The sequence below is a fragment of the Neopsephotus bourkii genome, unplaced genomic scaffold (genome assembly GCF_033783945.1).
Source record: "Neopsephotus bourkii isolate Nb327-2 ecotype Australia unplaced genomic scaffold, CSIRO-AGI_Nbou_v1 NB_745, whole genome shotgun sequence".
NCBI lineage: Eukaryota > Metazoa > Chordata > Aves > Psittaciformes > Psittacidae > Neopsephotus > Neopsephotus bourkii.
The window spans coordinates 1519359-1545175 of NW_026901243.1; the positions used below are offsets into that span (position 1 = coordinate 1519359).

General features: G+C 37.1%; 1 protein-coding gene across 8 annotated transcripts in view; it reads right to left on the bottom strand.

The window, feature by feature from the left end:
* Nucleotides 1–1513: 1513 nt before the first annotated feature.
* The window catches only part of ADCYAP1R1 (ADCYAP receptor type I), a 140467-nt gene continuing 116163 nt past the window's right edge, over nucleotides 1514–25817 (bottom strand). The window contains exons 15-19 of one of the 8 annotated variants that reach the window (XM_061354772.1): nucleotides 17747–17800; nucleotides 14828–14911; nucleotides 8592–8721; nucleotides 8353–8394; nucleotides 1514–5185 (exon numbers count right to left, since the gene is read on the bottom strand). In XM_061354772.1, coding sequence (XP_061210756.1) covers nucleotides 4976–5185; nucleotides 8353–8394; nucleotides 8592–8721; nucleotides 14828–14911; nucleotides 17747–17800 — 520 coding nt within the window. In that variant the 3' untranslated portion in view covers nucleotides 1514–4975. The remainder of the gene's footprint in view (nucleotides 5186–8352; nucleotides 8395–8591; nucleotides 8722–14827; nucleotides 14912–17746; nucleotides 17801–25817) is intronic. The other 7 variants (XM_061354773.1, XM_061354775.1, XM_061354774.1 and 4 more) reach the window with 7 other exon arrangements.

Consider the following 25817-nt stretch of genomic DNA (forward strand, 5'->3'; position numbering starts at 1 on the left):
GTGCTGCTCTAGCACACCTGAGGATCACAGACCAACAGCTCTAACTCTGTTAAATATCTTTTGTTCTTGATCATTATGGCTTTGCATATTACCTATTTTGACCATGTGATTTATGAAAGAAAAATGAACCTTTGAGCTAAATGGAGGTCCTGCATAGCCCTTCATATGCAAGCACAGAAGCTATTATGCTATGCAGAAATATCCATCATTGATATGATAATACTATGAAAAACCACTATTTTACAAAATGATATGGATAAGGCAAATTATGGCAACTAATCCTTTTATCACTGCTGAAGGAAATAAAATTCTCCCAGATCAGGGTAACACTGTTTTGTGTGCAGTTCTGGTCTCCGCAATTCAAGAAAGATGCAGCCATACTGGAGAGGGTGAAAAAGAGGGCCATGATGTTCAAAGGGATGGACAATCTGTTCAATGAGAAAAGACTGAAGGAGATAGGTCTTCTCTTCATGGAGATGTCTCAGGAGGGACCTCATCACAGTATTCCAGTACTGAAAGGGTGGCTACAAAGAGGATGGAGGCTGGTATAGGTACAAGTTGCAGTAGCAGAGGTTTTATCTCTATTTAAGAAAGAAATATTTTATAGTGAGAAAGGTCATTCACTGCAACAGACTGCCCAGGGACATGGTTGAGCCCCCATCACTGGAGATTTTCAAGATGGGATTGGACAGGGTGGTAGATAATCTCTTCTAGGCTCCCTTTCTCATGAAATGCTGGCAAGAGAGTTGTTCAAGGTTCCTTCTAAACTGGGCTATTGATTCTATGAACTGTTCTGCATTCCTTTCTGCAAGGTATCTCATACTTGCCATTCACCATGGAGAGAGTCTAGGGAGAATCATCTTTGCAAATGTAATTTCAAATTATCTGCACAGTCAATTCCTGCCCACTTCTGGCTGTTATTTAGCCTTATATTTGCAAGACAGTTATTTAGTTGCAGGGATGGACAGCTGCTGAAAAGGAGGAACTAGACATCAAATAAGAGTGCCTGAGTTTAACTTCCAAACTGCACTTTTTTTTTTTTTTTGCATTTGAATCTGGACTCACATGCCTTTATCTCTGTCCCTTCTCCCACCATCCCATTTTAACACCTGGTTTTCAAGTACACATACATATATGAGGCAGAGGAACTTGGGTTTTTTCCTCTATGAAATAAGATCTCCAACAACTGAACAGTAAAGTTTCATTACATGGGCTCTAACTTCAAGATATACTAAATGTAGGCGAAGGCAGAAGGAGGTGGGGTCACCATGTAGCAATGAAACAAGCCCTGTCCATTGAAATACAGGTTATAGTTTTCATAATGGGATGTTAATTGTCCTGTAGTACCAGCACTCTGAATCAAAAAGTCAATAATCAAACAGTTGTGAGATACAGTAAATAGTCACAAAAGCTGTAGCACAGAAAGTTTTTGTACATTTAGAAAAGCAAAGTAAGAAAATTATACAAGAAAGACATTATGGACATGGTAGAAAAGACGGCTCAAGGAGCACTGCACATCTGTGTTTCTTTTAATTATGTACTGTTTTTAATAACATAGCCTTTAGAGCTTCAAAATATGTTTCACAGTGAAAAAAATCAAAGCACTGCTACACTCAATTTATATTTACACACACTTAGAAGCAAACCACCTGTTGGTTTGTTCCAGACTGAAACAAATAGAAATGACAGCCACTGTGAATGGTGGCCACGCATGCTCAGAATCTTCAGGTTACATTCAACAGAGAGATTTCTTAAGAACTAATTTGTCTGATGGCATCAGAACCTTATTTAGATAACTATATACACCTGAAGTATGACCTTTCTCATTAATACTGAGAAAGTTTGAGTGACTAACAAAAGCCACATTTTCAACTGCATCAGCACTTCAAATCATCACCAAAAAAATCATGAGAGAAGGGTTTCTTTTGTAAGAAACGGTATATTAAATATGCAGAGAGATACCATTTCTTCCAGTAAATACAGTGCTGGTGAAAGGTAACAAAGAATTGAATTTGTCCACTGAACACAAAACACAGGGTCTGCAACAGCAGAAATTTTCCCTCCACTGCCCTCCAACTTTTCTTGCTCCTGAGCACTGGCTCTACAAATCTAAGGAGCAAGTCCAGGTTTTCATGAATATTCAGCCTTTGGACTCTCCTGCTCAGGCTGCCAAAAATTATAATAATGTGTTGAGGTCAAATCCCAAGCCAAAGTGAAGTGGCTTTGTTCTAACAGTAACAACAGTTTCCCCGTGATTTTAATTTAGCTGAGCACCTGGTCTCTGGTGTGCGTGACTGGAGGGTGGTTTTGGTATTGTGAACATTTGCCCACAAGGCACAGGACTGAGATCCACCAACTCATGTTGCAGAGCACTGCAGGACAGCCAGGAAAACAACAGAATAAAGAAATAAGTTCAGAAAAAAACTCAACAACAACAGAAACAAAATTAAAAATCCAAACGCCTTCTTGCTCTGGACTGAAACATGGAAAAAGTCTCCAGCTAGAGACAGGAATTCAACACCTTTTTCTCAAAAGTTCTCAATTATTAATGCCTGAAAATTGGCTACTAGCCATTTATGCAAAATCTATTTTTTATTCTCTTAAATAATACACTTAAATTATTGTTAATATAATACTTTGTGAAAACCCATACTACAAAAAATACAAACCTAATGTCATCAGTTCATCTAACATTAAACAGTCATTTAAAAATTGTCTACCTATGCATTTACCTGATAGAACTCTTTCCCCATCTTCCATGTCTTTTCAGACTGCAAAGTGCATGATTCCTTGGGAAACTTTCTAAAACAGCTTTTAGCAGCAGCTAATGAGACAGGAAGCTCCAATCTATCAGTTAAAAATACTTTAGTGACTTTTGCAGGGAGTCTGGCAGAAGGGGACAAATTCTGCTCTTGGAGCAGCAAATCAGTGCAAAGACTTGAAAAAATAAAGATATATATCTGGATCATAGAACTCTCACTGAAGATACTGGAGTGAAATGTAAATTATTTAAATTGTTTTGCTGGTCCTCCCAGCAAGGGTAGATTTCACCTGACATGGGTGTATCTCATAAGAGCATAATCCTGTACCAATATGACATCAGTCAATATTTCTGCCTGTTTCAAATTATTTTTACATTCATTTACACTGCTACAATTGAGAGCAGTTTATGCCCATAAAACACTATATGTGTTAATTATTATTCTTATTAATATTTATTTCACAACTGAGACCTTTTTTTTCTCCTTTTAAAACCAAGGAATTAGTATTTTTTTTTTTAAAACCTATGATTAAAATGACATTAACATTTTTTTTACCTAAACAAAAGTCAGTAAAATTAAAAGCTTACAGTGAGCTGACTAAAATTCTGAGTCTTTCATTTATTTGTTTAGGTCATAATCCCATCAACTAACACCAAAGAACAAGCCTGAATTTTAAATTTCCTGGTTACTATTAGTTTCAGTTCAAAACTTCACATTTAAAGTGTCATTTTCATTTTTGACTTTTTATATATATATATGCATACACATACACGCACATATATATATTTTTATATATAATATCAGTTCATAAATCCAAAATGAAGTCAGTGCTAGGACAGTCCTCAAAGCCTTTATGCACTGTATAAAGACTTTCAAGAATTGACATCATTGACATTTAACTGAAGTAGATAAGTACCAGTCGTGGCTTTAGCTACAAGGCAAAGTTTGAGAGAACATTTTAATTCCTCTCAAAGAAAAGCAGTAAGACCACTGGTGGTTAAACAAACAGGATATCCCGAAAGAGAGAAAACTGCCAGGTGTGGGAAGTCATACAAAGTCTTTTAACTTTTCCTTCTATGCCATTGTATTGTTCAATTTAGTTGCTCACCAAATTCCAGGATGATCATGCCAGATCCTTCTTGTGCCTCTTGTAATGGCAAGGAAAAGTCAACACACAGAAGTCAACCAGGTTGCAAAGGCATCACACTCTGACAGCACTACCCGAAACCATACCACATTTGGACACAGATGCAGAAGGTTCAAGGTTATCTGGAGGGAAAGGCCACCCTGGAACTGATTTTTGCTCCTAAGGTGGGAGGGAGGGGCCAGTTATTTTTATTATTTAAAGAATCCAAATAATCAATCTATCATCAATCAGTCAATGCCAAAAATATAGATATATCTCAACTACATGGCCCTTTTAGAAAATTCACAGCTTAGCTAGAGCAAAAAGCATTTTCTTACAAGTGTCCCTGGGTAAGGAAGAAGCTGATCCCATCTCTCTTGCCTGAAGTCCCCACACTGATTGATGGTAGCTATGCAGCTCCACATTGGCACACAACTTTCTTTTAAGTCCACTGGAAACATTTGACTAAATCCAGCCATGAGCTTAATTTTCTGGAGTTCTTCCTGAATCAGCTGGTTAGATTAACCCAAGCATATTAGCTCCATCCTAAGACTCAAAAGAGAAACACTGCAGAAATTCACGTGCCAAAAGATAGGGACACGCTAAGATATGTTTGACTAGGCCAAAAAAAAAAAAAAAGTCAATCCAAACCAAAACGGAAAGCAATATGAAAAATAACAGTGGTCATGTCCATTCACAGATTAGTATCAGTTTGGCAACCAAGGATCACAACTGCACGCAATCACTGTTACTTTTGACAGACAACGGATTACTTGCAGATGCTCTGAAATGTAAATCATGGAGTGGGTAGGCTTGGCTATCTTTTAAACATTTTTGTGTTAATGGCCTTGAGTACACTTGGGTATTTACAGTGATTATTAAAAAGATATATATACACACATTTCCTTTGCTTTTATCACAAAGGAAAGTAAAAGAAGGGAAAGGGAAAAGGGAAAAAGGAAAAGGGAAAAGGGAATAGGGAAAAGGGAAAGGAAAGGAAAAAGGCCTACACCACCACCAAAACTATGATTTTTTTTTTTTTTTTAAGGGATGGTTTTTGGTTTGCTTGTTGATTGATGTGTTTTCTTTAGCTGCTCATGTCGCTAGGTTCTCCGCATTTATGCTGGACATCCGAATCTGAGAGCTGCTCTTGCTCAGAATGGAGAGTTGTGTCCCCCCGTTCACTCCGCTGCTCGCTAGAGAAGGATGACGATGTTTGAAATCCACAGCAAAATACCGGTTGACTTTCCAGCTCCTCCATTTTCTCTTTATTTCTGATTGCACCTTTAGGGAGAAACTTCAAAAGGTCATTTTTTATGTACTTAGCCGCTCGAGGGACATGCTGACAAACTATCAAGATTAGAAAAAACCACCAATTTGATGGAACTATCTTTAAGACTATTACTAAACTCCTCACCAGGAAAATCTGAAGTGATTTCCCCATTTATGGAAGAGGTCCATGCATGCAGAGGGAACAACAGCCTGGATTCTGTGTCTCTGACTTCAAATAATTTAGTATCAGCTCACAGGTGCATGGAAGACCTGTTCAACACCAATTCCAACACAGCTCTTGAGCTAGCTTCTTGGAAGAATATCCTGTTTTCATCAACAGGCAGTACCAAATACATAACAAGGAGCCAAAGAAACCAGCAACCAAAAGGTACTAGACAAGAAATGAAATAACCTTTCCATACAGGCAGCTTGTCTCTCACCTGCAATTAATGGATGAATGTCTATTGAAAACTTTGTGCCCTGCTTTCATATCGCTTCTAAGCAGTCAATAGCTCTTGGACTAATATACATCTGTGACAGCCTCCTTTTCCTTGAGATTTTTTTCATAGGCATCCACAGTAAGTCACCAAGAGTAAAACAATTCATGTCAGAATTTCAATTAGAAAATAAGCAAATAATTATACAGCTTTTCTACTTTTCGTTCATCACCGGTTTCCTGGCAATCCTGCTAAAAGTACATGTATGTACATAAATACATCTATAAATAAGATAGTAAGTATTTAATATAAGAAATATCATACTAGACCAACATTTGCTCAGTCTATTACTCACTCCTGACAGTACCCAGTAGCATACTCCTCAATGAAATTGTTTAAGAGCAAGTAAATGCATAGAGATATTTTTCTTAATACATTTTTTCAGTCTCCAATCAGCTGCTGAGTTCTTGTCTTTAACAATCATCGCTAGATTTTTCTAGACTAATATAAGTATCAAAATGAATCAGCATATGCCAAAATGCTAAACAAGTGGTTCAATTGTATATACACAAACTACAGGGAGGAAAAATCCAACTGGAAAACTTACATTCTCCTTCTACTACCTCTCAATTCCTATTTTCAGTAAAATACAGACAGAGATTAATATCTAGAGATTAATATCAAGCAATGTTAATATACTAAAGGTGAACCCTTTCTTACCTAAATAATTTTGCAGGATCACAAGACATTCTCTAATGTCTTGAGAGATAAAAAGGTTTCAATTAATTTGGTTATATTAGTCTGGCTAAAACCCATCACCACACTCCCTCCAAGTGGTTACAGGAAATCTGACACACTCCACATGTTACCTTGGAAAGTGCTTATGTGCAGATTAGTTTTAGACAAGACTTTAGTTTTTTAGCACTCATGGAAGGTAATAGATGAAACAACAGCTGTAGGTGACAGAGTTGTCTATCCAGTAATGTCAGCTGGTGAAGTATGAATGACACTAATGCCATTAATTCCAGAAAGTCATGATCCTGAACTCACCTTCTGAGCTTCCTGGGACCGAGCTATGAATAATGTTTTAACAGACCTGTGGGTCCTTTAACAGGATAAGCCCATGAGCAAAGGTGACCTATAAATTTGTTTGATAAACTTGGAGATTGTTATGGCTATCTGCAAAGGAATCACTTGGATCAAGGAGTTAGAGACCTTTTGTACAAGAGAGCAGCTATGGCATGCTATATGTGACCAAGCATAAAAAACCTACTGCACCACAACTGGTAGAAAGAAATAGTTTCAGGCTCTTTAAAAACTAAAGGTGATTTTAAGACAAGCCTTCTTCTGTTGGACTGCATAGTAGATGTGTATTAGTGGAACAGAGAATGGATGAACTGTAGATATTCATCTTAGGGAAGCCTTGAGGAGGGACTGTTTTTCCATTTATTCAGAAAACAGTTACCTCAGGTATTCAGTCTGATAAACAAAGTCAGGGGGATGTCAATTTGCAGATCAGAGTGGGTGAAGTGGAACACTGATGCTAGCAGCAGCAGCTGTCATGTGCTGAGAGGAGTGTGAGGCTTGCAAGGTACCCAGGCAATGTCTGAGGGCATTTCTGGGCACCTGACACTCTTGGGCTGTATGTCTGGAGGGGCCAGCTGGTAAAAGTCAGGTCTCACGAGAAGAGTGGGCAATGGTTCTGTGGTGACGGCTGTCTCCACGGCCAGCTTAAACTGTGCGAAGCCACATCTAACTGTCTCCTGGGGATGGCTAGCAACCAGAAATGCAAACAGGGCATGGCTATCTGTTGGGTGAAACATCAGCAACAGGGCATGGCACCTGCTTGGTGCATCATCAGTAACAGGACATGGCATCTCTACCCCTCCTTCTCACTCTCCCTCTTCTTCTCTCTCCCCCTCTCCCTCTTTCTCTCTCTCCTTCTCCCCTTCAGGCTCTGGGAAAATAATGGAACAAGACCTCCCAGAAACTATCTTAAACCAAGTTAAGCAGGTGATTGGGAAAGGCCAGCAATGATTTCTCAAAGGCATACCAGACTAACATGATCATCTTCTACAAGAAAATGTTTTCTGATGACATGGAAAGAGCAGTTGATAATGTTTACTTGGACTTCAATACAGCCTTTGACAATGTTTCCCACGGTCTCCTCCTAGGCAAGCTGGCAAGACATAGATTAGGTAGGCGGCCTGCAAAATGGGCAGGAAATTGGCTAACAGGCCACAATCAGAGGGTGACAACTTTTACTCAGGCTGGGAGACTTTAACCAGTGGGGTCCTCGGAGATCGATGCTGAACTCCATGCTCTTCAACATCTTTATAAATTATCTGAACGATGGGGTTGAAAGCACCCTCACCAGAGATGGGCTGATAACACCAATCTGGGTGGTGAGGTGGACGTTTCACAAGGAAAGACAATTTACAGCAAGAACTGCATGAACTTTTTAACAAAATGCAAAGTCCTGCACCTGGGATGACATAGCTAAAGAAACCAGTACAGTCCCTGTCTCTGTTAGCAAACATTAATCTGAGACATCATCTCTGGCAAGGCCAATACTTTGGTTTAATAAAGACACTGCACATCTTTTTCTTTTTCTGAGATCCTGTGAGATTCAGCCTAAGGTATTAGGGAATATGGCATACAATGAATTACAGTGAAGGTTTAGAAGAGTGGTTATTCCCACAAGGAAATGGAATGGGGTTGGTGAGTGGGGGAGGTTAAATATTAAAAGTCTTACCTCCCCATTCAAGAAACAATAGAGAACAGCAACAACAAAACCCTAGGTAAATGGGAGAGAAAAAAAAAATGTAATTGAAAACTTTCAGTAAATGCTAGAAAATAGATGGATTTAGAACAAACAAAACCAAAATCCTAGTATACAAAACATATACACACAGTCTGAGAGCTGTGCATGCAAAATAGTTATAATGAAAAGAAATTTCTTTTTAATAGAAGCAGAATTCACTGTATAATCACCTGGAAAGATCCCAGTCCCAATTCAAACACTAGTCTCTCCCGCTTACTGACATTTTCAGGAGAAAAAGCAAACACCGTGTAGTGAATTCCAAACAAGGGGATAAGCAGTAGTGTAGAGCGAGCCAGTCTCCTGTTATAATAGAGTGAAAGAATTTTAATGCAGCCTTGTAATAAACAACTTGTGCTTTAATTAAAGAAGAGAACAGAAAATATTTTGTTGCTTGTCTGTTGGGATATACATACACTGGATAATTATACAAACAAATATACAATATTCCCATTTGTTCCCAAACAGTGATTTCACACACACTGTAGTTTGCTCCCACTTCTTCACACTGCTACAATAATAGCACACTAGTAATGCTTAATACTTTGTACTGCTATTTTAATTTGCATTATTACAATCAGTAATATTTTCTAACATGCCAAACATGAGGAGATTAATCTTGCTAAGGGATTCAGACTGCTACCACAACACCATAATAAACCTCTCACCCAATTGCTTAATCCCAGTGGAGTGTTTGAAATCACTTTTTTTGTGTGTATGTGTGAATTTATCTCTACATAGAAAAAAAATCCAAACCAGCAATACAAATAAAGATAAAACGCCCTGTATGTTCTTATACTCATGACTGTTCTCCAAGGCCTCGATTTTGATCTCATGTATATTTCTGGAAACTGAAGTGTAATTCCACTGTGTAACTATTTTCAATGGCATCAGAATAAATACATTTTAGAAGGAAATTAAACAAAGCATAAACAAAAGAGCTGGAAATGAATGTGTGTCCCTGTAAGCACTTAACTGAGTATGGATGTAATTCCCCAAAAGCAGGGATCCAGCCAAGACTTATGTACGTCTTGGTCAGTGTCATTTGCTGATTGCTCAGCAAAAAAGACCCAAGAGAATGAAAATGTTGATCTGAAAATAAGGCAAGTGTTTTATTATAAACAAAGTAAAGTAACCTCCAGGACATTTTCAAAGGGGAAAAAGTAAGACTGATTTCCTTCAAGTAAGTTAAGGAGCTAGATGGAGTGTAAAGGAAGGTAAAAAGCCATAAAGATTTTTGGAAGAGAATACTTTTAAAAATTCAAATGTTAACTCTGCTTGTATCTACATGGTATATTGCAGACACACTGAATTTGATAACACATGTTCAACAAAATCCCCAAAATGATGGGTTTGTCTTACTGAAAGTGAGGACGTAATTAATACATCTCCAAGAACTCAGTGAATATATGTTGTTATATTCAATACTAAACTGCAAACGAGACATCAGTCCATTGCTGGTGTCCCACAGTCACATTTTGCATACTAATGGTGATAAATATATCCCACCCCTTGTCCTGGGATTGTACTAAACACACATGATGAACACCAAATGCACACCAAATCTCAAGTGTGCTGGAAGACCTCATAACCCAGAGAACACAATTCTTGCTAATTATCAAATTGGGCATTGACCAGAAGTTTTTTAATAAGACAGAACAGCCCTGGAACTCATTGAGGAAGAGCATACACAGTCTCCAACTCTGGCGATCTGTGGAAAAAGTAAGATATATAGAAATGATTCAACGTAATGGCCTAAAAAACCTTCAAGGTCTATTCTAGTCCTTTTTCTCTATGGATATGTAATCAGATTAATGAAAAGGGACAGAAATATTGTGGAAAAGATTATGGAATAATACTGTACCTGTAAACAAAAAAGGATGCAAAGAACATAAGCATCATAAACTAGCCAAGGAATAAAAAATAAAATTAAGGTAGTAACCTGGAAAATGAAGTATCTCTCAAAGTCTCTTACCCTTTATACCTTTATAACCCTCAGAATTAATGGCAACAAAAGGATAAATGTTACTTTGATTTAAAAATCACAACAGAATTGTCTATTAGTATGTTGTATCTCACCATAGTCACAGGAGATTAATTTTGGGAAAGATGCAGAGCAAGATTTTTTCTATTGTCAGTTTTCTGGAATTAATTATATCTGATTAATCATACAGTTAATTTGTAGGATCTTGAAATATAATGCTATCATCAGCTTATTTAAGATGCTGTCTTCAATATTGCCATAAAAGTCAGGAAGGAAATAAATTAAATCTAAGAAATAACACATTCTGAAGTTTATAGATTAAGAGCTAAGAAGAGGAAAAGAATATTTTAATGATAAGAAAAACATGAGAGATACTAATGACTGTGTGGATGATAATCTACTATGTTTTTTCAAGAGCATTAGGAAGAATTAAAAAGTCTTAAAGCAGCACCTGTGAGATAAGTATGCTTGTGTCCAATAGTGAAATTAAGAAGCTATAAGGTATACAGCAAAATTCTCAGGCACATAGCAGCCAAAGATTTCCATCTTCTTTTCTTCATATACTCTTTCAGACCAGCAAGAAACTTGGTTCATGGATCCAAAAGTTTTAAGGACAGTAATCAATCAGGCTTAAACTGGTTGTTTAGAAGAGATATGTTCTCCAAAACTTCTAGCCAAAGCCTTGTTTACATTCCAACAGGTGGAGGAATGTCTTAGGTAACTTTAAAAAAATGAACATTGTTGTGTTTTTGCTTGTTGTTTTTTTTTTTTTTCAAACTGACATTCTATTTTTCAGCTGCCATTTTCCTTAGAAACAGTCTAAGCGTAAAGTTTTCTCCAATAGCATAACTATGAATGTGGCCTTTCCATAAAGTATTAATACAAGAAACACAAATACTTGTGTCCTCTGTTTTTCCTCACTCCTCTATTGAATTATGTAAAACCCCATCCTTATTGTAAAAGGAATAGAAAGAAGAAAGGTTGTCTAACTTTGATCAGCATCTGAAAGAACCATACCTTATTCTTTCACTGCACATCCATGCTTATTAAGGAGATTGCTAAAGTGTCTACAGATATCACGTAGGACATTACTGGGCATGAAGTGGAAATGAAGATACACGTCACATTGCATTGCTGAGTAGGATTTCCAGTGATTTCAACTTAATATTCCAGTGTGTCCCTATTCCACATTTTAAAACATGTTTCTAGAAGACAAATTAATGCCATGATCTAAACAAACACAGGAACTGTGCATCAGATGAAAAAAAAAAAAAGTATTTTGAGCAACTGTGCAATAGGGAACAAGGACCAATGAGTTCTAAATGGTCTAAATAGGCTCTTCCAGCTACTCTGAATGTGATGTAACAAAGACGCATCTCTAGATTGAGAGCCTGTAGATACAACTGTAAGAACCACTGAGCTGGATACATGATGATGCCATTTGGAAAGAATGAAGGAGACCATCAGAAAACATGGGTCCTCAACATCAGGGGACCTGAGGCTCCAGAATCAATTGTATAAGGAAATTTGTGGTTGTCATTCTTTTTTCTGTCTCTGAGAAAGAGAGGAAAATGTTGGTTACAGCTTACTCTCCCATCAGATCCAGGAATCTCCACTGCACTGAAGATGTGTTACCTGCTTCTGCTGGACTAATTGCAAAGTCATGTAGCTCAAAGAAAACCATTGTAACTTACATGAGATTTAGCAGACGTGCTATGAAGCTAAGGATAAAATACAGTATAATTTTTACTCTGACAGAGTTTGTTGCTTTCATCTTATAGGTTCTTACCACCCAGCTTTTTTGAGACAAAATACCACAAACTGTTAAGAGAATCAAATGATCTTCAAACCACAGCCTTTGAAGAAAGACTGTGTAGTTGCTCTTTTGCTACTTAGGTCAGCATCTTTAAAGTAAGAGAATTGTTCAGTTTAAATGCTGAGTCTTAAGTGAAATTAATTTGGTCAAATATAACCTTTTGCAGTGGAGACATCAAGGTTTATGCTCGTGTAGAACAACATTCACCTCACCAAGGTTCAGACATACTGAAATTATTAAGATAATGTCTCTAAAGCTGATGAAGAAAAAAATGCACTTTTAAGACATAGTTCTTGACTGCTCTAGATGCCTCTTTAAGAAGTGAGTCCTGTTGTAAAGCCTACGGTTATGTACTGAATGCATCTATTGATGCATATATTGACTAGCTTAAAGTTATGAGTTATTTGCAATGATGTCTATTTTGAGTTAAATTACTTCCACACCTACATTCCCTTTGTTGTCTATGAAGAGTAGTAGGCACTTAGGCATAAAGATGAATCATCTATCCCTAAGGAAAGCCTTATCACATCCTAAGTCTCTCCATTGACTACAGAGGGAATTTGGACTGAGTTTGGCATACAAATTGATGCACTGTAGGCTTGTAAAGTTTAGATTAGAGGAATTCCATCTCTGGCTGTAACTCAGTGATAAATATGTGCAAAAAATAATCATGACAATATTTAAAATAGAAAGATAAAAGAGCAAACCATGAAGATACAGGATGTCATTAATATAGAAATACTTAATATAGCTCATGTTTAATAAACCAAAGTATGTGTTTTATCACAAAGATGCTAAGCATAATTAACATGTGACTTTCAGGAGCCTCAGTAATCTTCCTGACAGATACATGTATTTTCCAAAAGCTTAATTAGGTCTGTAAGATTGTTTTCAAAGACCTGAAGTAATACCTAAACACAGCAAGTGATTACCGCTTTTTAATTTTCCCATGCATAAATCACATTTTCAGACTAAGGACTTCAAAAGCAGTGGAAGGTTGCTGGAAGGTTTAAGTATATTGACTGGAAGTGTACAGATATTTTTCTGGGCTCCTGTTTAGACTGAACTCTTCTTGCCATTGACTAGGTAAAAGATTTCACCTTAGATTTGCCAGTCTGACATCTTTCTGAAACTCTGCACTTAATGTGAAATTTGTTTCTCTACAAAACACCAACATGAAGTCCATGCTGCACCAGGTTGTAGATTAAGCAATGAACCTCATATTTCAAACTATCTCTTCTGGGGGTCCTAATTTTACCTAACTTTCTTAGACTTCAGCTTTTCTCAGTACAGGACATGGATCTGCTCACTGTTCTATTCTCTGTTTCTTTCACCTGCTTTTGCACAGTGTCAGTCTATTGACTGAATGTTTTGAGTATCTTCATTGGACTATTACTTAAATACCTTGGGGAGATGTAAAATCACAATCACATAGAAAATTTATTTTCATGTTTAAAATGTGTTGGTTTACTGTTTGTTTTTTTGTTTGTTTTCTTTTTACTAGGCAAAATACATAAAGCATGCAGCTACGAATTACAAAATAACCTTTCTTCCTTAATGATGTCAAAGATAATTATTACGTATTGTTCAGCAAAATGCTGGACTGTTGGATCTGTTTGGCAGGACATCTTTTAGAGTGTTGATTTACACTCATGAGGCTGCTGTGAAATTCAGGGGAAAGTTAATCAGGAAACATATTGTATATTAGATTTCTGAAAGGTACTCCTCATCTAAATGAATCCTGTGGGCTTCTTTTACAAGTAACAGAGACTGAGGTGCACTATGAGAAAGTTATTAATTCACAAATGTCTAGACTTAAACAGGGGAAGTTTAGATTAGATATAAGGAGGAAATTCTTTCCTGTTAGGGTGGTGAGGCACTAGAATAGGTTGACCAGGGAGGTTGTGAGTGCTCCATCCCTGGCAGTGTTCAAGACCAGGTTGGACGAGGCCTTGGGTGATATGGTTTAGTGTGAGGTGTCATTGCCCATGGCAGGGGAGTTGGAACTTGACCTTAAGGTCCTTTCCAACCCTAACTATTCTGTGACTATAAATGGCTTTTATTTTTTTTTTTTCTAGACACCTTGCTCTCCATAAGCAAATCTTTGACAATGAGTTTTGGCTACACACATAAAATTTTGCTACTAGTTTAACCTCAGCCTTTCCTCACCCCTGGGTCTATACTAACATAACTTCACTAAGTTTGATTTTTACTCCAGATGGCAGTCTGATTCACTCAATTCTTGCACTGCCCCTGTTTTACCAAATTTTCAGGTGAAACATTTATTCTCGATATGACCAGGGCTCACTTCTTTGTTGTGTCATAAACAGCAACTATTAATAGCTTCTATACAGATACTATCCAAAACCATAAGCAGCAACAGCAATAATTAAAAAAATTAAAAAAACTCAAACTAAAACAAACAAAACCACCTTAAATCCTTGATTGTGATGCATTAGCAAAAGCACAGAACAAGAGAATATTCTACATGCAACAAGAACTAAATGAATGCCTGCTTTCTGTTTGTTACCCCTCTGCTAATATCCATTCATTTACTTGCAGCATGCGTAATACAAACACAGTAATGTCACAGGATTGCGTACACTTACAGGGTAATGGTTGATAGTTCTGACATCTTGCAAGAGTGCTGGTTAGCCCTCTTAGGCTTACAGTAGCATTTCTGAACGCAGCTGCTAAATATGACAAGATTAGCATTTTTTTCAGCATATTGTGAACAGGCCAAGGTAGGTCACTTTTAACACATTTTATGAGACACGTCACAAAGATGGAAAGCGGACATGATAGAATGAAATTACAGCACAAACCAGCTGCTTGACTGAAGCAAAAATAAACAAAAAAAAGATTAAGATGCACTGGCTGTCTCTGGCAATTGCAATGTGTTGATTCACAGACAAACGAAAGATTGAACAACTTGGAGGCAGGCCGGCAGCTTTACGCATCCGAAATACACGCAACTTTTGCAGTCTGGTAGTATACAAAGGGTAACAGAACAATATATTAAATGAAAGTTGACTGTACACTTTTGGAGAACAATCAGATAGTAACATAAACTTGTAGGATGGGATTTATCTAAGATGAAGTTGGATCAGATGTTCCTTATTTTCATGTGTAAGTACACAATGCAGTGTGGATCCCTTTCTATTAGTGAAGAGTGTTAGTAAGGACACCAAAGCACTTCTTTTGCCCAGCTTTCTTGATGCATGGGTTGAGGCATTCAGCATGGAAACCACTTGTCTGACTCTCTCAATTCAGAGGCACTGCTTATTTTTTGTCACACACACTAGGACAGGTATGGTCATAAAAGAAGTAGGCACATATATTATGGACCAGGACCATGATCTCTACATGTTGCATTCTTGGAAGAGCTGCAATGGAGAAAGAGATGTTTAAATTTACAACTAGTCAGAGAGAGGCTATTTTAAATCAGCTGTCAAGAAGGGTAATCTGAAACAACACAACAAGGCATTTTGAGGGAACGTGTAAGAGATTTTGTATCTGTTATGATGGGCTGAAAAACATGAGAACTGAAAATAGTAATTTCTTGTCAACAGGAGATTTTTGTTTTGTTTTCTACATATGGTTGTCTTGATGAGATTCACTTCAGGGAAGGTTAGATATTTACAGTATAGATGTCTATGTAAAGTGGACATCCTTGATTCCTTGAGAATCATCAGAGAGAATAAGCAGTTGAGAGAAATGCACACTTATTTGTCAGGGTATATCTGTTCTATTTTAAATGTTCACTTTAGGATGGGGTGAACAATACAGCAAACACCAATGACTACCCTGACTAAATCTCCATTGACTATAAAGGACAATATGGTGATTTTTTTGAAGCAATTGCCCACAAGGCAAACATCTAAGTTTATTCAAATAAATCAGACTCTGTTTCTGTTGCTCTGATAATGTGCATGGTTTAATATTTGTTTTCAACTAACTATAGATGGGATATGCAGCTTGCAAACTGAACAACATAGGATAAATTGAAAATAAATTTAATTTCTCACTACTGCTAAATCCTTTAAGCCAATCCCATTTACTAGAGTTTTGGGTTTGTTTGGTTTTTTTCCTTTTGGGTAACCAAAACCTGACAACAGCATTGTTATTAAAGATTACAGTGTGAGAGCTGGAATGAGCACAGTATTGTGGCAGGTACATACACATCCAGCAAATAGACGTAATGATTATGTTTCAACTTTCAAAATCAATCTCATTTCTTGGATGATGTAGAGGAAGTATATATGAAAATGACTTCCTTCTGTGAGGTAAATTTTGCACTGCCTTTTTTTCACAGAGCTGAGTTGTGCATTGGTTGTCAGCTAAGACTGACCAAAAACAAGAAGGGAAGTTTCAGAGATACTTCCTTTTTACTATGACTGAGACTTTCAGAAACAACTATGGATTTTTAGTGTCTCACTCATTTTTGATGGCCTGACCTGAAATACATTTTATCATGCCAATTTTTACCACAAGAGGGCTGCTCAGCATGTGTTGAAAAGCAGCGCTTGTACAGGCATTTTAAGGTACATAACCTGAAAATGAAATATATAAAAATCAATATTCACACTGAAAACTCTTAGTTGCGGGGTGGTGAGGATCTGTTCTTCAGTGACATGCTAAGTGTTGCCGTGGTAATCTAGAAAAAAAATCTCCACCCATGTTTCCTTTACTGCTTATGCCCTGTTTTATTTGGTAGGGATTGCTTATAGGTTTTTCTAGTGAGTAGACCTAACATGACAGCACTTGATATTTGCTAGAATTATCAAAAAGTCCAGACTTCATTTTGAAAACTGTATCTGTGAATTAATTGCTGCTCCCCAACCAGTGAGGGGACAGTTACATATGGGCTTGTGATAGAAAACTTTGCTAGCACTTCTTAGGAAAACAGTAATATTTTAATGCTGTTTTCATTTATTTTGCATCCTATCTAAATTAGGTAGAATAATATCTCTCTGATATTAGACATTGTAAAGTGACCCAAAATCTTTAGAGCACAGAACTGATGTTCCTCTCCCCCAACCTTTTTTTTAATATCTATTTAATTATTTACATAATTAATTAATTATTATCAAAGTAGAAACATTGATGGAAGTTAAGAGAGAAAGACAGAAGAGACAGAGAAACCAGAAAGTAATGGGAAGGTAGAAAAGTTAGCCAAATAAAAGAAAATTAATAAAAATGAGATGATGGATACCAAAACACTACACGAATTAGGGCAGGATCCTCAGATCTCTGTAGGCACACACAAAATGGAATTGGTCACATCTAACTATATGCATCTAAGATTAATTTAAACTGAACTATCACTTTCAACTCACTGAACCATGGAAAAAAACAGGTGCTTCCAGAGGCTGGGCTGACCTGTGTAACAAAAGTATCTAAGACACATGGGATGTGTTGTCTTATGGAAGTGCCCTGGTCTCTCAGATTGACCATAGACGACAACTAGACTGTTTAGATTAAATACGAGACTTTAGACAGCTAAAGGCAAACAAGCTGAGTCTCACCGCATGTGTCCTGTGCATGGACTGCAGCTGCATCTGGGAGGAAGAGGGAGGGTGCTAGGGTGGAAGGGGAAAGAAAAAGTTAAACATTCCAAGGATTAAATGAGTGATGTATTATAGTGGCTGACGACCACCTTGTCAGACTAAACACCTTAGCATCTGGCAATTTAATGCAAATGAGAGAGTACACAAATTTGAGGCAAAAATAATTGCAAATTACTGCAAAAATGAAGTTGTAAAGACTTCGTAGGTTTCTCAGAGGTGCTTAAGAGAAATAAAATTAACATTCTGATTAAGGGGAATGAAGTTATGCTCTATTACTGCGGCCATGTAGATCCATAATGAAAATTATCAGGGTTTTGACTTCACTAATAGAACACAGGGAATGGCAGTTTGTGGGTTGTCTCTGAATATGCTGAAGGGGAGTCCTTTGGGAAACACAGTAAGGTAGGATTTGATTCACGCAAATTAAAACTGTGCCTCATTGAGAATCTTTGTGCACCCTGCTCAAGTAATTCTATGTAAACTCACTACAAATAGGATAGGCAACCATGTAGTAATAGGAGAAGAAATGTAAAACCAAATTAATAAAATACTTAAAATACAGTAAAAGGTTAATCAACGTAAAAGTAGAAAGATTGCATGGGAGAGATAAAAAAAAAAAAAAAAGAAAGTGGATCTATATAGCTGTAGGTCGAGGGACTTCTTCACCTTGCTAATCAATAGCTAATGCTTTCCTGAAGCTAAACTTGTTTCCAAGTTACCAACTGCATTTACAAAACCCCTGGACTTACAGATCAGATGTAAATGGTTTGTAAAACCTAACTTCTGTGAGCAGGAAACAGACTATACAATTCTATACCACTGCAGTGACTGCAGGCCCTGATCCACTGCGTGCAAGCATACTCATTCAGCCCTCTCATCCAGACACAGAATAAGCAGGAATGCTTCTCAGTAAAGTTGTTATTTAGTTCCATCTCATCTAATTTTTGAAGTTACTAATATAGCTGTATGCCTTTTACCTTGTCACCCTGTTAGCCTTGCCGTTAGTGGTAACAGGCCATGAAGTGGGATTTATTTTACCTATTTTAAACATGAATGAAGAATTCATGAAGAATGAAAGAAGTTGTACTGAGAATTTTATTCTCTGGAGTGTGTAGATCTCTACTGACTGTGGAACGAGACGATCACAATTATTTGAAGGGGGCCTACAAGGATGCTGGACAGGGACTCTTCATTAGGGACTGTAGTGATAGGATAAGGAGTGACAGGTTAAAACTTAGACAGGGGAAGATTATATTGGATACAAGGAGAAAGTTCTTTACTGTAAAGGTGGTGAGGCACTGGAACAGGTTCCTCAAAGAAGCTGTGAAAGCTCCACGCCTGAAAGTGTTGAAGGTTGGGTTGCACAGAGTCTTGGGTGACACGGTCTAGTGTGAGGTGTCCCTGCCCATGGCAGGCGTGTTGGAACTAGTTGATCTTAAGATCCTTTCCAACCCTATTTAATGATTCTATGATTCTATGATCTAGGTGGATTCCATACTGTCTTGCTAAAAGTACAAACACTGTTGTGCTTTTCATGAAAGAAAGACAACTCTGTTTCTCATCTCTTTAATTGAAAACAAGTCCAGAATTCGTAGTCTTGTTACCTATAGCTCTACTTTTCATTGCTAATACCACCAAATCAAAAGAGCTTTCCCTGACTTCTCAAAGGGGTGTGAGGTATTCCAGGATCATCTTCTGATACTAAGAAACAACCTGAAAACAAGTTGGTAAAAAAAAAAATAAGGAGGATGTTTGAGGTCTTCTTTACTGTCCTTGTCCAAAATATATTAAAATCAGTTTACATCAGTGGATGACAGCAGTTTTCTTTCAACTGACTTTTTGGTCTCTAACTTTTAGGGCTCTTGCATCGCTTTAAGATGTGAAAGGTCAGCTTTGCTTCTCTTCACTGTTTTGATTAGGTGTGTCTTACAAAGCCCAGTGGATTGTTTTGGGGTTTTTTTCAGTGACTTGAAGTAACACGAGATTTACATATTTTTTTGTCTATGTACTTGTAAAGTCAATGAATGTCACACTAAAATCTAGGATGTATATAGGAAACCTCGTGAGGGTCTCTATAGTTTAAAAAGCTCCCCCATTACAGATAACATTCAATGTCCTCCTTAAACTATACATTAGTGTACTTTTAATTCCATTAAAGCTAAATTTAACCTATTGTAACTGAAAGTTAGTATGGTAACTACAACAACAATTTGACACAGAAACAATATGTCTATGAGGAAACCACTATCACTTCTCCCAAGGCTGAAGACAAATTACTGCTTGCAGACTATATCTGTGGCTAAAAATGAATATTTAGCAAATATTAACTTGAACTGGAAATTTTTGTCCAATAATTCTGACCTTTGCACAGATCTGAGCCTTGAAGGTGGAACAGAAAGATCAAAGAGAGCCAAAAAAACATGTCTACACTGTTCATTCAGATTGCTAACTTCTATAGGGTTGACATACAAAGATGGAGAAAGCTATTGTTACACCCAGACAAAATAATGAAGAGATAAAGCTCTAATATTTAGCTGTACTCTAGGGAAGAAAGCTGTTAGTAGAGAGCAGGATACTTCCATCAAAACAGTTCTTAAATGAACTGTATCTTCAAGTTTAAATGACATTATCCTTCCTTTATATTTAACTCTGGAGATCCTATTTTAACATGCTAGATTATTCTCAGTGACTCTAGAGCATAAACTAATGTCATGCATTATGGAATAATTCTGATGGAGGTGCAGTAATGTAACTGTAGTGTAGAAGACAAAAGCATGTTTAGTGAGAAAAACGCACCACACCAAATGAGGTTCTTAAGTGGTTTTGAGTATACATTTACTGTTTGAAATGAAGAATATGTATGTCCAAATCCAGACATAAAATACCTTAGAATGTGATTAACTCATTATCCTTAAAAGAAACAAAGGAGCAAACCCCACAGAGTATTTATTGTCACAATCTTCTTTAAGAAGTGGATTTTCAAGCATTGCACGTCTTAGTCCTGTTAGCTGGCAAAGCTCAGCATTGGTGTGGCTATACTGAGTTTATACCATCTGCAGCTCTGAAGCTTCAGCTACACTGCTCTCAGCTGCCTTACGCATTATATGACACCCCTGCAGACAACCATCCAAGTTTCAACCCATCTCTATAAACCCTCCTTAATGAAAAAAGAGAATGCTGCCTCTGTTGAATAGGCCTGGACTTGCAGAAATTTCAGCAGTTGAAACAGTTCTGTGTTTTCATTGGAAATGTATAAGAGGGATTACAGTTTGGAAATCTCTCGGCAATGATACAGGTGCACAGCAAACAAGTTGCTAAGGCTATCATGCGAACCATATTCACAACCTCAGATTGGGCTGATCCTGAGGTAGTATACAGTTATTTCAGTCACCTTTACTAAAACTTAATTCCATACTAAGCCACTGTAACCTAGGGGCCTTTGAGCACATACTTGTACTCTCCAAGGCAGGAAGAATTTGTTCCTGTGCAATTAACCAGTTACCTGATTGCACTACACATTTCCTTTCATGCACAGTGTTATTTACAAAACCCTCGTGAGAAGTTCACCCTTCCAAATCAAAAAATCCTGCTGCATAGTGACAGCACCATCTTTCTTGTCCTTTCCATACCCCAGGCTCTAAAGTCTATGTACTTGCTTGGAGTACACCCTAATAATTCCTCAGATGTAAAACTAAAACCACTGGATGTGAAGCATGCTAGTTGCTGAAGTGAGACACAAGAAATCAATGTCAAGGAGAAGCAGAGACACTGAGGGGAAAATAAACTTCTTTTGTTCTCATATGGTAGAGTCAAAAATGTAAATGGTGCAAAGGGTAAATGGACAACCATGAAAGTTGGTGTGCATCAAGCTTTCATGTAAATTGAAAGCACATTCAAGATCAGAGATGTCAGAATTATTCCCCATTGCCTGCAGTCTAGCAACAACTGCTGCATGACCAGTTGCTTGCACTCCACACTTATCTTTAAACTAAGTAACCAAGAAAGGCTAACCAAAGAAACAAAGGTGCAAACTGATCTGGAGACAAATAAAATTCTAAATTTATTTTTCAGCCTACCTATGCATTCTAAACAACAAACTTAGCTACGAGTAATGAGGGAGGGAAATGCAAAACATCCAGAATTGTCTTATTTGGAAGGTCCCACATTAGCTTGCAATTTCAGGTTTCTGAAAAATTGTCTGAATCTCCAAAACTATTATCTTTCCCAATAAGTAAACTGCCCTGATAAAGGATACAACACCACATCTAAATCCATGGTTAATTCATAAGGATGGTTGGCCATAGCTGGCAGATCGTGTCTATACTGCTAATCTCCATGACAACTGAAGCTTATCAACACAGATCAAAATTAGAATATTCACTTTGATGAAGTTCAGTGACTTCAGAAACACACTTGAGGTCTGTACCCCATTTTCTTTATGAAGGCTACCTTATTTTTGTTAATCACTAAACTTGAATGCATGGCAACAGATTACAGAAAATTCAGTTAACTGTAGTCAGTTTTACATTAAGGTAAGAAGCTTTGTATTGTGCACATTGCTAAAGTATTTGTGGTATTTTAGAAAGCAATGCTGGAACAAATTTAGGTATATCTAGCATTTCAGACAGTACATGTGTAGGCAAAGACCTATATTTACACATGTACACAACAAACAAACATTTACATTTAAAGCATGCTGACTCGAGCCAACAGATGTTATGAGTGCTCTTCCATACCAGTTATGGCAATCAAGCCATGATGTTTTATGCTTCGAAAGTCATTTAGGTCTGAAGTATCCAGATATATGCCACTAATATATCAATAGGAATTCATTCTAGCTTTTTTTTGTGCCCAAACCTCCTCAGAAAAAGGGCTAACCCAACCCTTGATAGAACAATTGAGAGTACTCAATCTTTGAATTACTGTTTCTTAAAAAAAAACATGAAGGAATATGTCTATAAAAAGAACAACACTATTGAATACAGCATGGCACTGTTCTCCCCTTCACTATCCTGCACACCTCCTTAATCTTTCTAGAAAAGGACCATCTATTAGTGTCTTCTCTTTTAATGAAAACACACTCTTTTCCAGCTTGGGGCTTGCTCTTGTAACAGACAGGGAAAAAAGGCTGTTTTTTATTGACTTAGGACACAATCTGTGGACAAAGAACATTGTTTTCTAAAGCTGCCACAGAGCATGGAGTACAGTGGAACTTTTAAGTCACCACTGGAGAAATGTTGAGCACAAAACTTAGGCAGCTTTCAAAAAAAGTCAGCTAGACTGTAGATCACACATAAATCAGTGTTATATCTTTTCCTCTGTTCATACATCCACTGAAGCCATAAAATTGCCAATAAAAATACCTTACAGCAAAGTGCACAAATACTGTTTAAAGACAGTCATCCTATTTTTCATTGCTATTTCAAATAAAAAACAACAGGAGTTAGCCTCCATCATACACACATCACCTGTGCATGAAAAGGCATGATGGACTTACACTCTAACCACCTTCTAAGAATTTTGAAATAACAGAAGCAGAGCACTTTTTGCATTACATTCATCACAAATGATCATGTAACCATAAGAAACAAGTTGGTAATCAAAACCAGACCCTGTCAAAGATCCAGTAAAGCACTTGCATATAATAGGAAATGGATGGAATTTTCTCTAAAAATATTAATTTTCTTTTCTGGAATATCCTTCTAAGAAGTGGCCCAGAAAACAGCAAAGCCACTTTCAAAGTGGACACAGTTTTAGATCTGATCTCATTATCAATGCGAGAATGCAAAAAGACACATACTGGATGAAAGTACAGTGTTTAGGTTATGAAGATAGGTTTGACAGCCAAAGATGTATGTTTATGTTTCTCTATTTGCTACCAGCACTGAGGGGTGGAATTTGAGTAGCCCCTCTTTGTGCTAGCTGTTCAATGAGAATAACAGCTCACAGGAACATTATAAACCCACTAATTATTTTGTGCTGCTTAATTTCACAATAGTTGAGACCACAGCAAATCTATAGATAGATAAACAAAAGCTTTTCAATTACCTTATCTGAAAATCAATAAATCGCTGTGTAATTATATTCTTGCTGTTTATGGTACATAGACTACATGATTTTACATTCCTAACAAGTACACTCTTTTTTTTTTTTTTATTTTGTTGTTTTTTTTCCCAATCCCTAACTTAAAAGATTTAGTACAAATTAATATCTACATCCCCCCAAAATAATCCAAAACAGAAACCAAAAACTCTTCAATCCAACATCTAAAACAATAATTTGTCTTGGGAAATGTAAAGAAAAAGTGTAATAGTTGTGAATTCAAACTTCAAATAAATCCATCAAGAATTAGTGTCAATCAGAGTAGCAATCATGTACTGTCCTATCATCTCTTAGATATGAGAACTAGGTCCTTGCTGATCATGCACTGACACCACATGATCATCTGTGTTTTCCATTGTATTTTCTTGTGGTTTTAAAGGATTAGCTCAGGGACATGAGTTCCTTTCATTGCTGGATTAGCAGGCATTCCAGTACTCAACTGATATTACCTGGGGTTAAGAAATTAAAGTGCCATAGTAAAGAATATACTGTTCAACAAACATCAGCCATTTTCTTTTCAGAAATGAGACTTTTGGCATAAAGACTCTGTCAATAATAATTAGTGCTGGCAGTCTGAGCACTTGCAGCAAGACAAAGCGGTAGCAGAATGAATCACTGAGTGTCCAGTGACTTTGTAGGTGAACTGTAGAGGAGTGTTGTTTACCAAAACATTTGTGTTACAACATTGCTTTTCCTGCCCTAACCCTCTAGGTTGCACCATATGTAAAATCATACCTACCTATGATATATGCCATGTTTCTCCTTTCTTTCCAGCAAGATGCTGATTGGAGGAATGACGTAGACCTGAATTAGCTAGATATATGTGGGGTTTATTTTCTTTTCATTGAGTTTTCAACATGTGATACAAAATTTATGAAGAATCTGTTAAAGCAAGAGCAGAAACAAGCTTCCCCCACAAAAATTACACTAAAGATAAACTGGAAATAATAATAATAAAAAAAATCAGTTAAATGTGTTTGATCCTTGAAAAAGAATGAATAAACAAAGACTTGATGGAAATGTGTGGGCCCTTTTAATCTTAAGGTTTATTCCAGCATGCATCTACATCATGCATACCTACTGAAATACTGTAGTGGTTTATGGCAGTGACACTGTTAAGATTATATTCTGTTCATAAAGAATCTCTCTGCAATGCAACAAAGCTCATTAAAATAATAGCGTAGGTATAAGCTTTGCGTTGGCATTTCTATGGGAATATGGCTTTTTTGGGAGGGGTGAATGTACTCCCTCTACAATAACTTGACTAAAACCAGGATGCCTGAAAGCAGATTCTGACATACCATATTACACTCTATTGGCTGGATTTCTCATGGGAAAAACAGTGAAGCCTTGCCAGATCAGTTTATGTTTCCAAAAATTCCAGACAGGGAACTGATATATGAAAATCCATGCAAAAAATGTAGGCCTGATGTGACACACCATGTGCTGAACCAGCCATAGTAGGGTTGTGAATGTTGTTTCCAATTGCTAGAACTGTGAGTGCACATTGGATTCATGGACTTCTGATGTGGTGCTCCTTGGCTCTCTTCATATGGTGCCACAGTGTCCCTAAATAACCTACTACTACTTCAAAATATTTACATACTGCACAATTGAAGATTGCTAACAGTCAAGTAGTACTTTCTGTCTGGAAGCATGTTCAGTAAAACTTAACTGGATGGAATATACTGGTACAAATACAAGACACTGTCATTTGTCCTCTAGGATTAAGTATGTCATGCCTATAATCATGGCACATTGCAATTATTTATGCAATTCACTCACCAGGTGGGGTGACAAACCTTTCTGAACTATGAAGATATTTGTCTTAATTACACTAGGAATACAATCAATATCTCTTTATGCTTCCCTAGCACCTGAGGATATTTCTTAGAACTTCTCACTCAGATAAAAATTTATTGCATTT